This window comes from Staurois parvus, unplaced genomic scaffold (assembly GCF_062004578.1).
Source record: "Staurois parvus isolate SC_StPar_1 unplaced genomic scaffold, SC_StPar_1.0 ptg000154l, whole genome shotgun sequence".
Classification (NCBI taxonomy): Eukaryota; Metazoa; Chordata; class Amphibia; order Anura; family Ranidae; genus Staurois; species Staurois parvus.
Window position 1 is genome coordinate 2,320,693 of NW_028317950.1, and position 13,443 is coordinate 2,334,135.

At 41.4% G+C, this 13,443-nt stretch overlaps 1 protein-coding gene and 1 non-coding gene across 3 annotated transcripts in view; both read left to right on the forward strand.

Annotated features, from left to right (window-relative positions):
* The window catches only part of LOC149463415 (non-structural maintenance of chromosomes element 3 homolog), a 53,882-nt gene that overhangs the window by 24,620 nt on the left and 15,819 nt on the right, over positions 1–13,443 (forward strand). Inside the window, exons 7-10 of one of the 2 annotated variants that reach the window (XM_089674909.1) lie at positions 3,091–3,170; positions 5,868–5,910; positions 6,881–6,943; positions 12,167–12,281. In XM_089674909.1, coding sequence (XP_089531035.1) covers positions 3,091–3,170; positions 5,868–5,910; positions 6,881–6,943; positions 12,167–12,281 — 301 coding nt within the window. The remainder of the gene's footprint in view (positions 1–3,090; positions 3,171–5,867; positions 5,911–6,880; positions 6,944–12,166; positions 12,282–13,443) is intronic. The other variant, XM_089674908.1, reaches the window with a different exon arrangement.
* LOC149463416 (small nucleolar RNA SNORA11) lies at positions 6,981–7,100 on the forward strand. The gene has a single exon (XR_016312444.1). It is a non-coding gene; the product is annotated as a small nucleolar RNA SNORA11 (small nucleolar RNA).

A 13,443-nucleotide genomic window follows, 5' to 3' on the forward strand; every position in this document is an offset into this window, starting at 1 on the left:
GGTAGTTCATTGATCCTTCCTGTCAGTACATCTGCTTGCCCGTATAGATATACTGACAGGTCTGTGGGAGACCTGCATGGCACCTGGGAAATGCTGATTGCTGGTGCAATCCTTTTACAGACTCCTGCAACAAAAATAATAAATGCACTCCCTTTTTTTTTTTTTTTTTTTCCCCTCCAATTTTTTTGTCATGTGCTCCCTGTGTCTGTAGTGTGGGAGGAAACTGGAGTACCCGGAGGAAACCCACACAGACATGCTGGTAGGTTAATTGACTCTTGTCTAAATTGGCCCTAGTATGTGTATGTATGTTAGGGACCTATGCTTCTATGCAGCGTTGTACCAGATTTTGCACATTTCAGTTTTAGTTAATAACCCCCATTGAGAGTCTGTGCCTTCATTAATTTATTATCTTCAATCCTATATGCTTCAAACAGCGGAGGCGCACGGTAATTTCATTTTATTAATTATTTTTACTTAAAGTGGACCAGAAGTCGTTAAGTTGAGAAATAAATGTTGTTTGGATTGTGTTTATTTCATGTGGTGCTGAATTATTCATATTTTCTGTATGTGATGTCCAGAGGTGCCACCTCATTCCATTGACACCCATTTCCTGTGAGAAATGGTGGAAGCCTATGGCTGTGCGGGAGGAGGAATTGAGGGTAAAGACATTTTTGTGACATCACAACTCTTAATAATCTGGGATGCATCTGCAGCCTATGTTTTTCCTGTGGAAAGTATCACTTGTAAGGCTGTTCATGTGGAAAGTATAAGTGGGAAACGTGTGTTTTCCACGTGTCGGACACGATATGAATGCTGAATTTGCCTCTACCAGCTTCCATGTTACTGTTCAGTTGGTGCACCCTAATGGGCTACTGTAATTATAATTAGACTCTGAGAGGAAAAAAATGCTAAACCCTGAAGTTAGTTTGTGTTACCAGAGGCCCAAAATCTCTATTTTTAGTGGCATACAAGAGGGACTTTTCTGGCTTTATAACAATACTATCTGATGCCATGGGGTGTTTGGCCTTAAACACAATCTTTTTAAAAATACTGTCACTGTCTGGCTTTCTTTAAGACTGTCAATTACAGAATACATTTTACAGAAAATGGACATTGAGGGCTTCTTCACACAAGGTGCAATGCAATATCACGCATTTTCCTGCACTGCACAAAATCTCACTGCCTTTTGCAGGTGATCGGTCATTCTCAGTAATTTTTTTTGGCACCCCTATTCGCTGGCTGCTGTCTTGATACGATTAATCGGTCTAATTTATTTTCTTTCAACTTTGGAGATCTTTGTGGGGCATTGTACAACAGTGCTGTTTAGCCAAAATCTTGTCCAAAAAAAAAAAAAAGGTAAATGCCTTGGGTGTTAGGATGGCAGACAATTATGACTGGTGTTCATATTTGTAGGTTGGAGGGTGAATTCTACCTGCTTTGTTTTGTAGCATTCACTACAGGCCTATTTTCTGCTTGTATAGACTCAATATAAACTCCTACCAGATAGATCAATCGCTTATACAGAACCATTTGTGAATGTCTGTCTGAAGTATAATGTATGGTCTGCCTAAAACTACAATCAGCAGGTTGAGCAAAAAAAGTGCTCATAGTGTGTGAATGGGGGAATCACTCCAGCAACGCTGTTGTGTTCTGCTGGTGGTGAGTCTTCCCCGCCAGCAAAATACAGTAAGGGCTCGTTCACACTTCTAACTCTTGCCAAACTCCCCCATAGCGTTTGACAGGTGTTTGGGAAGTGTTTTTAACGCTCCTCAAATGCTCCCCAAACGCCCTATGCACGGTTTTGAGGCATTTGATAGGCTTTTGCCAAGCGTTAAAACTGCACCACAAATGCCTGTAATGAAGTCAAATGGTATTAACGGTCCGAAAACGCCTCAAAACTGCATCACAACCGCGTTTTGAGGAGCGGCACCATAGACTTGAATGGGAGGCTTCAACTCCTCCTGACTCAACATGAGGCGCCAGTTTTGCCGCAACGGAAAGCTAACGCTTCAGTGTGCTGCCATGTACAGAATTTTCATAGGGTTTAAGAAGCGTTACAGGCGTTTGGGTAGCGTCTCTATGACGCCTGCTGACAAAGCTAGTGTGAACATAGCCTAATTGTTGCTGGCTGTAGCCGGCAGCACAAATCATTTGGAAGAGCCTGACTGGTTGGTTTTACACCAGTTGATTTGTAGATGAATTTGTGTACAACCATCAAGCCCATATATGATATGAAATTCAGCTGGTTCCTGCTGAACCTGCTCCATTTCGATCTATGTATGTCTAGCTTTAGACCAGTGGTAGAGGCAGCCTCTGAATTTGAAGGGCCACACGTTCTCTTTTATGAGAAAAGAGGGACTAACCTGTATAATTGTAGTGAGGACCTTGACTTATCACCCTACCCTTTTAACCTCCACTACCAGGTTTTCACTGCCAATGTTGCCTTGTGGAGCACGCTGTCACAGCTTGGCGTGAAATGCTATGGTGGTCTGTGTGCCTTTCTTTAAGCTCTGTACATGTGGGCCGAATATTGGCTGGTTCAACCAAAACTGTCCGACATTTGGCACGTGTATACACGTCTGTCTGACAGAAGCCAGCCAAACGGGCATGCTAGAATGCCTGCATTCAAATAGTGCTGCCAGCGCTGGCTAGTGTGCTCTGGTGGGTGCAGCAGTCCCCCTATCAAAACACAATAGCTCTGCGGGGAAATTGCTGTACTACCATCACCCAGTTAGTACAGTGAGCGTCTCAGGAGCTCTTCAGGGTTTTTTTTTTTTTTTTTTTTTTTTTTTTTTTTCGTTCAGCCCGCTGGGTTGAATGGGGGAATTAAAAAAACAAAAAAAACCTCAAACGGATAGTATGTACCCAGCTTTACTCTTTCCTGGGGTCTTCATTCATCATCAGCCGTCAACCCTCAAAGGCCACAACATTCAGTATCCAGCTGCCCAATGGAGGAGTTGTTACCCTAATAGTTGCTAAAGATTTAAGAAGCAACTTTGGTCCTTTTTAGACAGACTGGCCTGAAAAAGTGTGATTCTGTAACCTTTGAAATAACCTACATATTTAGAGTTTTTTTTTTTCTTCTTCTAGAGATGATGAGACTGCCAAGTTAGGGTTGCTTACAGTAATTTTGAGCCTTATTTTCATGAAGGGGAACACCGTCAAAGAATGTGAGTATTTGTGTTTTATTTTTAAAAGCCTATAGAGGCATCAAATACAGTGGAATTACCAGTGACCGTTTGCTTAGATAATTCATTCTGGTCAAAGCTAACCTGTCAGTATATCATCTGTGTGCACTTGCTCTTTAAATCATCAATGAATTGAAAAGGAATTGTACCTACAGGTAAGCTTTTTTTTTTTTTTTTTTTTTTACAGGTAAGGTAAGCTCATAAGCTTACCTGTAGTTACAAGTTTACTACCGCTATTATTCAGCAAGATTCCACAAGTAAAGGTCTTTTTAAAAATGTATCGTACATTCATAAAAATGTGGACTAGTTTTAACATTCATGCGAACAATGTCTTGTCTATCCGTTGCAGTCATCAGATCAACTGCTGTCTGTTTTGCTCCTCCTATTTTTTCTTTTCTTTTCCACATTTACAAGTTTTTATTTTGAGATTCTTGAAGACACTGCAGCATTGCATCCTGAATGCTGATTGGTCTTGCTAGATATATACACTCACTGGCCACTTTTATTAGGTACACATCACTAGTGCCAAGAAAATCTCCCCCACACCATTACACTACCACCAGCCTGAACCATTGATACAAGGCAGGATGGATCCATAATTTCATGTTTACACCAAATTCTGATCCTACTATCTGAACGTCGCAGCAACCAGTCTGCCCATTCTCCTCTGACAGCAACAAAGCATTTTCATCACTCACTGGATATTTTCTTTTTTTTTTCTTTTTTTTTTTGGACCATTCTCTAAACCCTAGAGATGGTTGTGCGTCTTTTTACGCAGTAGATCAGTTGATACATAGTTTGGCTGAGAAAAGATAAAGTCCATCCAATTCAGCCATTTAAAAAAAAAAAAAAAAGTTATAATCCTATACCCACAGTTGATCCAGAGGAAGGCAAAAAACCCCAGCAAAGCACGATCCAATTTACTCCTGCAGGGGAAAAAAATTCCTTCCGGATCACCCGAGAGGCAATCGGATATTCCCTGGATCAACTTTACTTATAAATGTTAGTATCCAGTTATATTCTGTGTATCTAAGAAAGAATCCAGGACTTTTTAGAGCAATCCACTGAGCTGGCCAGAACCAACTCTTGAGGGAGTCTATTCCACATTTTCACAGCTTTTACTGTGAAGAAACCTTTCCATGTTTGGAGATTAAATTTCTTTTCCTCCAGATGTAAAGAGTGCCCCCTTGTCCTCTGTGATGACCTCAGGGTGAATAGCTCTACACAGAGTTCACTATATGAACCACTAATGTATTTATACATGGAGATCATATCCCCCTTATGTATTATACATGGAGATCATATCCCCCCTTATGTATTATACATGGAGATCATATCCCCCCTTATGTATTCTACATGGAGATCATATCCCCCCTTATGTATTATACATGGAGATCATATCCCCCCTTATGTATTATACATGGAGATCATATCCCCCCTTATGTATTATACATGGAGATCATATCCCCCCCTTATGTATTATACATGGAGATCATATCCCCCCCTTATGTATTATACATGGAGATCATATCCCCCCCTTATGTATTATACATGGAGATCATATCCCCCCTTATGTATTATACATGGTGATCATATCCCCCCCCCCCCTTATGTATTATACATGGAGATCATATCCCCCCTTATGTATTATACATGGAGATCATATCCCCCCTTATGTATTATACATGTTGATCATATCCCCCCTTAATTCCTCTTCTCAAGAGAGAATAAATTCAGTTCCTCTAACCTTTCCTCATAGCTGATCTCCTCCATGCCTCTTATCAGTTTGGTTGCCCTTCTCTGTACTTTCTCCAGTTCCCCAATGTTCTTTTTGTGAATTGGTGCCCAAAACTGAACTGCATATTCCAGATGAGGTCTTACTAATGATTTGTACGGGGGAAATGATATCTCTCTCTGGAGTCTATACCTCTTTTAATACAAGAGAGGATTTTGCTCACTTTAGAAACCGCAGCTTGGAATTGCATGCCATTATTAAGCTTGTGATCTACCAGAACTCCCTGATCCTTCACCATTGACTCCCCAGTTGTACCCCCCCAGTATGTATGATGCATGCATATTCTTAGCCCTCAAGTGCAGAACCTTAAATTTATCAACATTAAACCTCATTTGCCACATAGTTGCCCAAAAACACAGAGCATTGAGGTCGGCTTGTAAGTTGGAGACATCCTGTAAGGACGTTATTCCACTGCACAGCTTGGTGTCATCTGCAAAGACTGAAATGGGATTTATAATCTCAGACCCTATATCATTTATAACTATGTTAAAAAGTAAGGGTCCCAACACTGAACCTTGGGGTACACCACTAACAACCCCAAACCATTCAGAGTATGAATCCTTACCACTACTCTCTGAATACGATCTTTTGGCCAGTTTTCTATCTATCCATCCATCCAGTTGTTGTCTGGTGTGTGTGTGTGTGTGTGTGTGTGTGTGTGTGTTTTTTTTTTTTTGTTTTTTTTTTTAAATACTCTTCACCACATCTACATGCCTAAATGCATTGAGTTGCTGCCATGTGATTGGCTGATAAGCAATGTGTGTGTTACCAAGCAGTTGAACAGGTGTACCTAATAAAGTGGTGGAGTGTAGATCTAGATAGAGATGGCAAATACAGAATGTCTAGATATATCATAATATCATAATTGTTTTTTCTTTTGGCAGCGGCTGTATGGGAGATGTTGAGGCACCTGCGAATTATTCAAGGGTATGTTTCAAAACTCATGATGGAATAATTTTTTTTAAAGGTTTTGCACAAAAATAGAAAAACCTATTCCTTATTGAAATGGTTAGCATTTTATCCTGTAGAATGGAACTGCAGATTTGGCTTGGACATTTACTACTCATACATGTAAGCAAACAAGTCATTTTATCCCCACTACTGAAGCCTGCTAAATGTTTTTTAGGTCCAGACCATAATTAAGATCTAAATGGTAAATACAGACTTTTCAGGGGCTCAAGGATCCCTCCGGGTTTAGGTATTGGGACAGAGCTATGAGATGGGGGATAATGGGGTCTTTTCACTCAAGCCACGGATTGGCTGTTCAGGAAGACATGGTTATTTGGGAATACCACTGATGTTTGCCTCAGTACCCATATTACAGATCCTGTCCCCTGCTGTCATCTAGGTGCCCATATTACATGTCACCTTCCCTGCTGTCATTTTCTGTGCCTGTATCTGCAAGGATTTTGGAGCGGTTGAAAAGTAAAGTGTGTGTTAGAATTGTTCTTTCTTCACCTTTCCCAACTATATAACCTGTTTAAAGTGTTACTAGGAGGAGTTTTCATTCTCCTCGGACTGTCCTATGAGGGTGCATGACAGTGCTGATTGGCCCTGGGCTGATCACATGCGCCCCCCCCCCCCCAAAAAGAAAAAAAAATTCTAGCAATGACACACTAAACTGAGCATGTGCAGAGTGACTCCTAGAGCTCTGTATGATCAGCATTGGGGACAGTAGAAGGTCAGAGAAGACGGAATCTAACGGCATTTTTACACAATGCAGAGGATTAACCCCTTGGGTTCCACCGTGAGTATAACAAGCATGCTTTACTGCATATACAGACTGATTTTAGTGTTGTGGGTTTAGTAACACTTTAATTCATTTTGTATCCAAATCTGTTTGTTGCTTATCCAAACCAGTGTCTTGATTTTTCTTCTATTCATTTTTTACATTTAGAGAGAAGCATGAGCAATTTGGGGATGTGAAAAAACTTGTGACTGATGAATTTGTCAAGCAAAAGTAAGTAGCCTGCATTGTTAGGTCTACGAAGTGAATAGTGGTGTGATCAGAGCGGCTTATGTACAGTAACTCTGCTGTTTACAGCACACCACAGAGCAATGTGCAGTTCTTCTGCCGGGGTTCAGGAGTGAATCCTGTAATAGGTCACTGCATACACATTTGTCCCATTGTATGATTTGTCATTTGTACAATTAAGGTAATGTGTCTCAGCCGTATGCCGTGTTCTACTGCCTTAAAGTGGAAGTTCAGGCAAAACTTAACGAAGGCTAAACCTGCTTCCAACCCCATTATAAACCTATTCTAACCCTATAAAGAGAAGATCTGTATACTTGCCTATTCTGAACCCGCTCCATTCAATTCTTATGATCTCTCCAGCAGCGGCTTTGGTGTATAAGAAAGATTTCCAACAGCTGGAAATGCTTGGGAGATGATGCTGCCTATAGACTTACTATTGGGCATCCATTGGTGGCTGTCCCTCCTCCATACAGAAGCTGCCACTGACAGTTGTTCATGGGACAGGACCAGACTGGAGCAGCTTTGGAATAGGTATGTATACAGATCTTTTCTTTACAGGTTTAAATAGACTATGCTTAGACTGGGGCTGGGAGTAGGTTTAACCTTAGTTGAGTTTTGCCTGAACTTCCACTTTAAAGGATAAGTACTATATAAAGGATAGGTTCACGTTTGGGAACATGTTACATGTTCCACCCTTATAACAGGTGAAACATGTAAGATGTTCCTGAACCTGCAGGTGCCAGCGCTGCTAACCCTCTCCCTATAAACGAAGTACAGGGAGAAGATTGCCGTACTAGCTGTCACTTTAAAAAAAAAAACGCTCGGCCGTGCAGTAATCCACCCACATGGTCGCGTCATTCATATTGATCCATCTATTGCCCTTCCCAATCTATCAACTGTTTTTGAATGGGAACGTTGGAACACTTTCACAATCTATGGCTGCTGCGCTAAGTGTATTTTGATAGTGAGGACTCCTTGGCTGTCAGAACACAATTGTACTGCAGGGTGGATTCCTCCATCCACTTTCCTTGTGTGGATGGGGGAATCTTGGGTTTTTCAACAGCCTGCTGCCTGACTGGGGCAAAAAAAAAAAATGGCCAGGCTTAGACCAAAGTTGTCTGCCTCCCAATGCCAAGTTTTGTTTTGTTTGTTTTTTTTGTTTTGTTTGTTTTTGCTTTGTTTTGTTTTTTATAGATATGTTATGGCTGCAGATCTGCTGTATTGATGGCTATACAATAGGCAGTTTTGTTTTCTTCTACACCAATCTGCCACTGACAGACGAATATTCGTTTTTGAAACTTAAGTGCATAAATGAACGTTACAGTTGAAAACTACCAAATCTTTCTTGTCAGTGGCCAGTTCTTACCAGCTTTAACACATTTCAGTTGTTTGGTAACTCAAACTCTGAATTAAAGAATCTGTCTAAATGCTTTTCTGCCATTCAGGAGAAGCCTTGTGCTTTTATCCATAAATACAAAACTTCATCTGATTGGTCGGCATTTAGAGGCAGGCAGATGACCTCACAATTTCCAACCCAGGCAAGCGGAGGAAACTTTGTATTCACTGCCAAAATAAAGGCTTCTCCTGAATGATGGAGAAACGCTCATCCCAACTATTTAACTCCAGTAACAGACGGGAGGTCGCTCATACCGGTGCCGAACAAAGTACTGTATGTAGTTAAGGCTACTGCAATCCATTACAGTGCACATACAGCATCCTTATTCTGTAATGGTACTACTTGAAGTGAAATAAACTTTGAATTGTAATTTAATTCAACTGATTGTTGCAAGGCATGCAATGCTCATTACATATAACTATCCAAAACTATAAAAATTGTGATTGATCTAAAGTGTGGAAGTTTTAGAACCCCTGGCAAGTTTTGCTGCTTATCTGGGGCTCCATTGGAGAGCTTTCTTTTTCTCACTCTGTTTTTGACCTAGCATTCCCCTACTGAAATAGCAGCATTTTTACTTCTTCGTATTTGCTGTTTTTGAGAGTTTCCTTAATTTCCTGGCTGGGAAAAAGGTTACCCCCTGGAACAGTGATTGAGAAATCGCTGGGAGTCCCAGACAGCAGTAAAACTGAAGGGGTTCTAATACTGCCTGTGATGGACTTCCTGACACCCTGCCTGCGTGATTCTGTCAGAACGACTTCCTTGCTGCTGGGCCACAAGACCAAGGTAATATAACTAGGCATTGCACACAAGAACTAGACACTAGCTTAGGTGCAACTGGAACTCTTTATTGAACAGAAAAATACATGTTTTTATACACTACAGAAATGGGGGCAGTCCCCACATGAACAAAAAAACAAACATTACAGATTGGGATAAACATCCCACACTGATCAGAGAACAAGGTAAAGTTGACACAAAACTAATCCTATCATGTATGAACCTTCAGGAGTACTAGTGAGCAGACAAATGTTGACTCATTAACAACGGAACAAATATACAATGGTAAACACATAATATCTTAATAAATGGGTAACCGCAAGAAACCTCAGCATGAGGTTGTTTTCAGCTCATTTATATTAACATCCGCTCTGAGTTTAGGAGTAGGGGGGGTCCTCCAATCCTCCGTCTGTGTTTTGGGGAGACATGGACTTGAATCTGAAGTAAAACAGATGCAATAAAAAGTATGTGAACCCCTTGGGATTAAATGGAGTTTTGCATGAATTGGGCATAAAATGTGCTCTGAACGTCATCTAAGTCACAACAATAGAAGAACACAGTCTGCTGAACATAATACTAGACAAACATTAGATGTTGCCATGGTTTAATTGCACATAACATGTAAACATTCACAGTGCAGGGAGGAAAAAGTATGTGAGGCCCTAGGTTAATGACTTCTCCCAGAGCTAATTGGAGCCAGGAGTGAGCCAACCTTGACTCCAATCAGTGTGATGATATTGGATGTGTTGCTGACAGCTGTCCTGCCCTTAAAAAACACACACCTGTTTTGGGTTTACTGGTTTCAAGAAGCACTGTCTGATGTGAACCATGCCTCGCAGAAAAGAGCTCTCAGAAGACCTACGATCAAGAATTGTTGACTTGCATGAAGCTGGAAAGGGTTACAAACTTATCTCCAAAAGCCTTGATGTTCATGTGTCCACGGTAAGACAGATTGTCTACAAATGGAGAAAGTTTAGCACTGTTGCTACTCTCCCTAGGGGTGGTCGTCCTGTAAAAATGACTGCAAGAGCACAGCGCAGAATGCTGCATGAGGTAAAGAAGAATCCCAGAGTGTCAGCTAAAGACCTACATAAATCTCTGGCACATGCTAACATTTTTGTTGCCACATCTACAATAAGGAAAACATTAAACAAGAATGGAGTACATGGGAGGACACCACGGAGGAAGCCATTGCTGTCCAAAAAGAATATTGCAGCACGTTTTGAAGTTTGCAAAAGAGCACCTGGATGTTCCACAGCACTACTGGCAAAATATACTGTGGACAGATGAAACCAAGATTGAGTTGTTTGGGAAGAACACACAACACTATTTGTGGAGAAAAAAAGGCACAGCACACCAACATCAAAACCTCATCCCCACTGTGAAACATGGCGGAGGGAGCATCATGGTTTGGGGCTGCTTTGCTGCCTCAGGGCCTGGACGGATTGTTGTCATTGATGGGAAATTGAATTCCAGAGTTTATCAAGACATTTTGCAGGAAAACGTACGACCATCTGTCCGCCAACTGAAGGATGGGTGATGCAACAGGACAATGACCCAAAGCATACAAGTAATTCAACAAAACAATGGCTGCAACAGCACAGAATACGCCTTCTGGAGTGGCCCAGTCAGAGTCCTGACCTCAACCCGATTGAAATGCTGTGGCATGACCTTAAGAGAGCGATTCACACCAGACATCCCAAGAATATTGCTACACTGAAACAGTTTTGTGAAGAGGAGCGGTCCAAAATTACTCCAGATCGTTGTGCAGGTCTGATCTGCAACTACAGGAAACGTTTGGTTGAGGTTATTGCTGCCAAAGGAGGGTCAACCAGTTAAGTCCACAGGTTCACATACTTTTTCCTCCCTGCACTGTGAATGTTTACATGTTATGTGCAATTAAACCATGGCAACATCTAATGTTTGTGTAGTATTATGTTCAGCAGACTGTGTTCTATTGTGACTTAGATGACGTTCAGAGCACATTTTATGCCCAATTCATGCAAAACTCCACATAATCCCAAGGGGTTCACATCCTTTTTCTTGCAACTGTACTCTCAAAAGTCCCCCCAGGCACATAGCGGCACAATAGAGGTAACTCCGATGCCAGGTCCCATAATCGGTAGGCAAGAGGCTAGCCTGCAGTCTCCTCCAAAATTCCCTGTCCTGGTTTTGGTCTGTCACGCTGCCCCATTCTAGTCAAAGCTAAAAAAAAAAAGTTTTGGGTTGGCTCCATTCACACGTGTGGCCGGGGGGGCAGTTGAGCTGCGATTTTACTGGTCCCCCAACCACCCACCTGAACAGTGACCTGCAGTTGCTCACAGCTGTACTCGTGCTGCAGAAAAAATTGTACTGCATGTCACTTTTTGGCAGGTGTAGCTGGGGCCGAACATGACAATAGGGCTGCCCTGCAACTACATGCAATTGGTGGTGCAACATTTAAAGGGTTAAATTAAGCAGTTGGGGGGGGGGGGGGGCAAAATATCGCCTCCTCAACACCTGTTTAATGTCTCTGAAAAGCAATCCACTTCTCAGAGGAGCGGCAGTCTTTTCTGCATGTCTGAGCAAGCCCTTTAAATATGGCATGTCCTAAAATGGTACACTGGAGCATGCAGCCAGTCCAGTACACATGGGGATGTGTTGCTTTTTTTCCAATTGTTCATTGGAGTCTACCCCTATGCACAGGAACTACAATTCACATTTGCCTGCTATGGGGCTCTTGATAAATACAACAGATTAAAAGTTGCACCCAGTGAATGAGTCAATAACATGTATGGCAGATTATATATTCGTTGGTGATACTATAAGAAGTATAGGCATCAGAATGCAGTACATGATCAGGTCAACATGGTGTAGAGTTTATTCCTACGAATTACCTATTCTACAAGCAGAAACAATCCGTTCTTCACTTTACCAGGAATAAATTTTCTTTCCCCCCATTCAAAGCCTCAGGGTGTTTTTGGTTTTAGCTTGTTACAACCAATACTGGATTTGCGGAAGTCCTTTCTTCACACAATTCTTTTTCTACACTTTAGATACCTGGAGTATAATAAGATCCCCCATACAGATCCCATAGAGTATGAATTCCAGTGGGGACCAAGAGCCTTTAAAGAAACTTCCAAGGCGAGAATCCTGGAATTTGTCTCCAAGGTAAAACTTTTTTTTTTTTTTTTTCAGGTCCCCCAAGTTATATTTTACTCCTCCCTTACTACACATCTGTTTAAGCTTCTTAACCACTCCCCCTCCTGATCAGGCCATTTTTTGTGTTACGGCGCTGTGCTACTTTAACTGACAATCATGCAACACTGCACCCAAATAAAAAAATGTTTGTTTTTTTTGTTTTTTCCCCACAAATGGAGATTTCTTTTGGTGGTATTGTCTGTCTTTTGTTTGCTTTATAGCGCAAAAAAAAACAAAAAAAAAAACAATTTTGAGGGGGAAAAAACAATATTTTAGACTTTTTGCTATTAAACATGTCCAGTAAAAAATTTTAAACAAATTTTGTCATAAATTTAGGCCAAAATTTATTCTGCGACATGTCTTTACTTAAAAAATTCCTAATATGTGTAAATGAATTGGTTTACGTGAAAGTTAGAGCGTTTACAAATGGCTGTATAGATAATGGGATTTTTTTTTTTTTTTCTACTAGTAGTGGCGGCGATCAGCGACTTTTAGCGGGACTGCGGCAGACATTCTGACACTGGGGGGAACTAACTTGATGTCACTTACACCCCAGTGACACCAATACAGTGATCATTGCTAAAAAAGAAAAGCACTGACACTATAATTATTATTATTATTATTATTACTACGAGTTTATATAGCGCCAAAGGGTTTGCTCAGCGCTGTACAATAGGGGGGACAATACATGGCACAGTACAACAACAACAAACAATGTACGAGGGGTAAGAGGGCCCTACTCTTACGAGCTTACAATCTAGGATCAATGGCACTGGGCAGGAAGGGGTTACTGTGAGGGGATTAAAGGGTTAACTGTGTGATGGGAGTGTTTTACTAGGGGGCGGGGGTGTTCTTCACTGTAAGAACACTGATGGGATGGCTGTACTGTGCAGTGTGCTCCAGCTGACAGGGAGAAAGATTGTTTGTAAACAAAACAATCTTCCTCCCCATCGGAGATGCTGGGTAATTACCGTCCAGGACCTGGTGATTGACATCTGCGGCCGCCAATGGCAGTGCGGGTAGGGTGCGCGACCCCTACCCGGAAATGCAGAATGACGTGTGTGTGTGTATGTATATATGTATGTGTATATATATATATATATGTATGTATGTGTATAATATGTATGTGTGA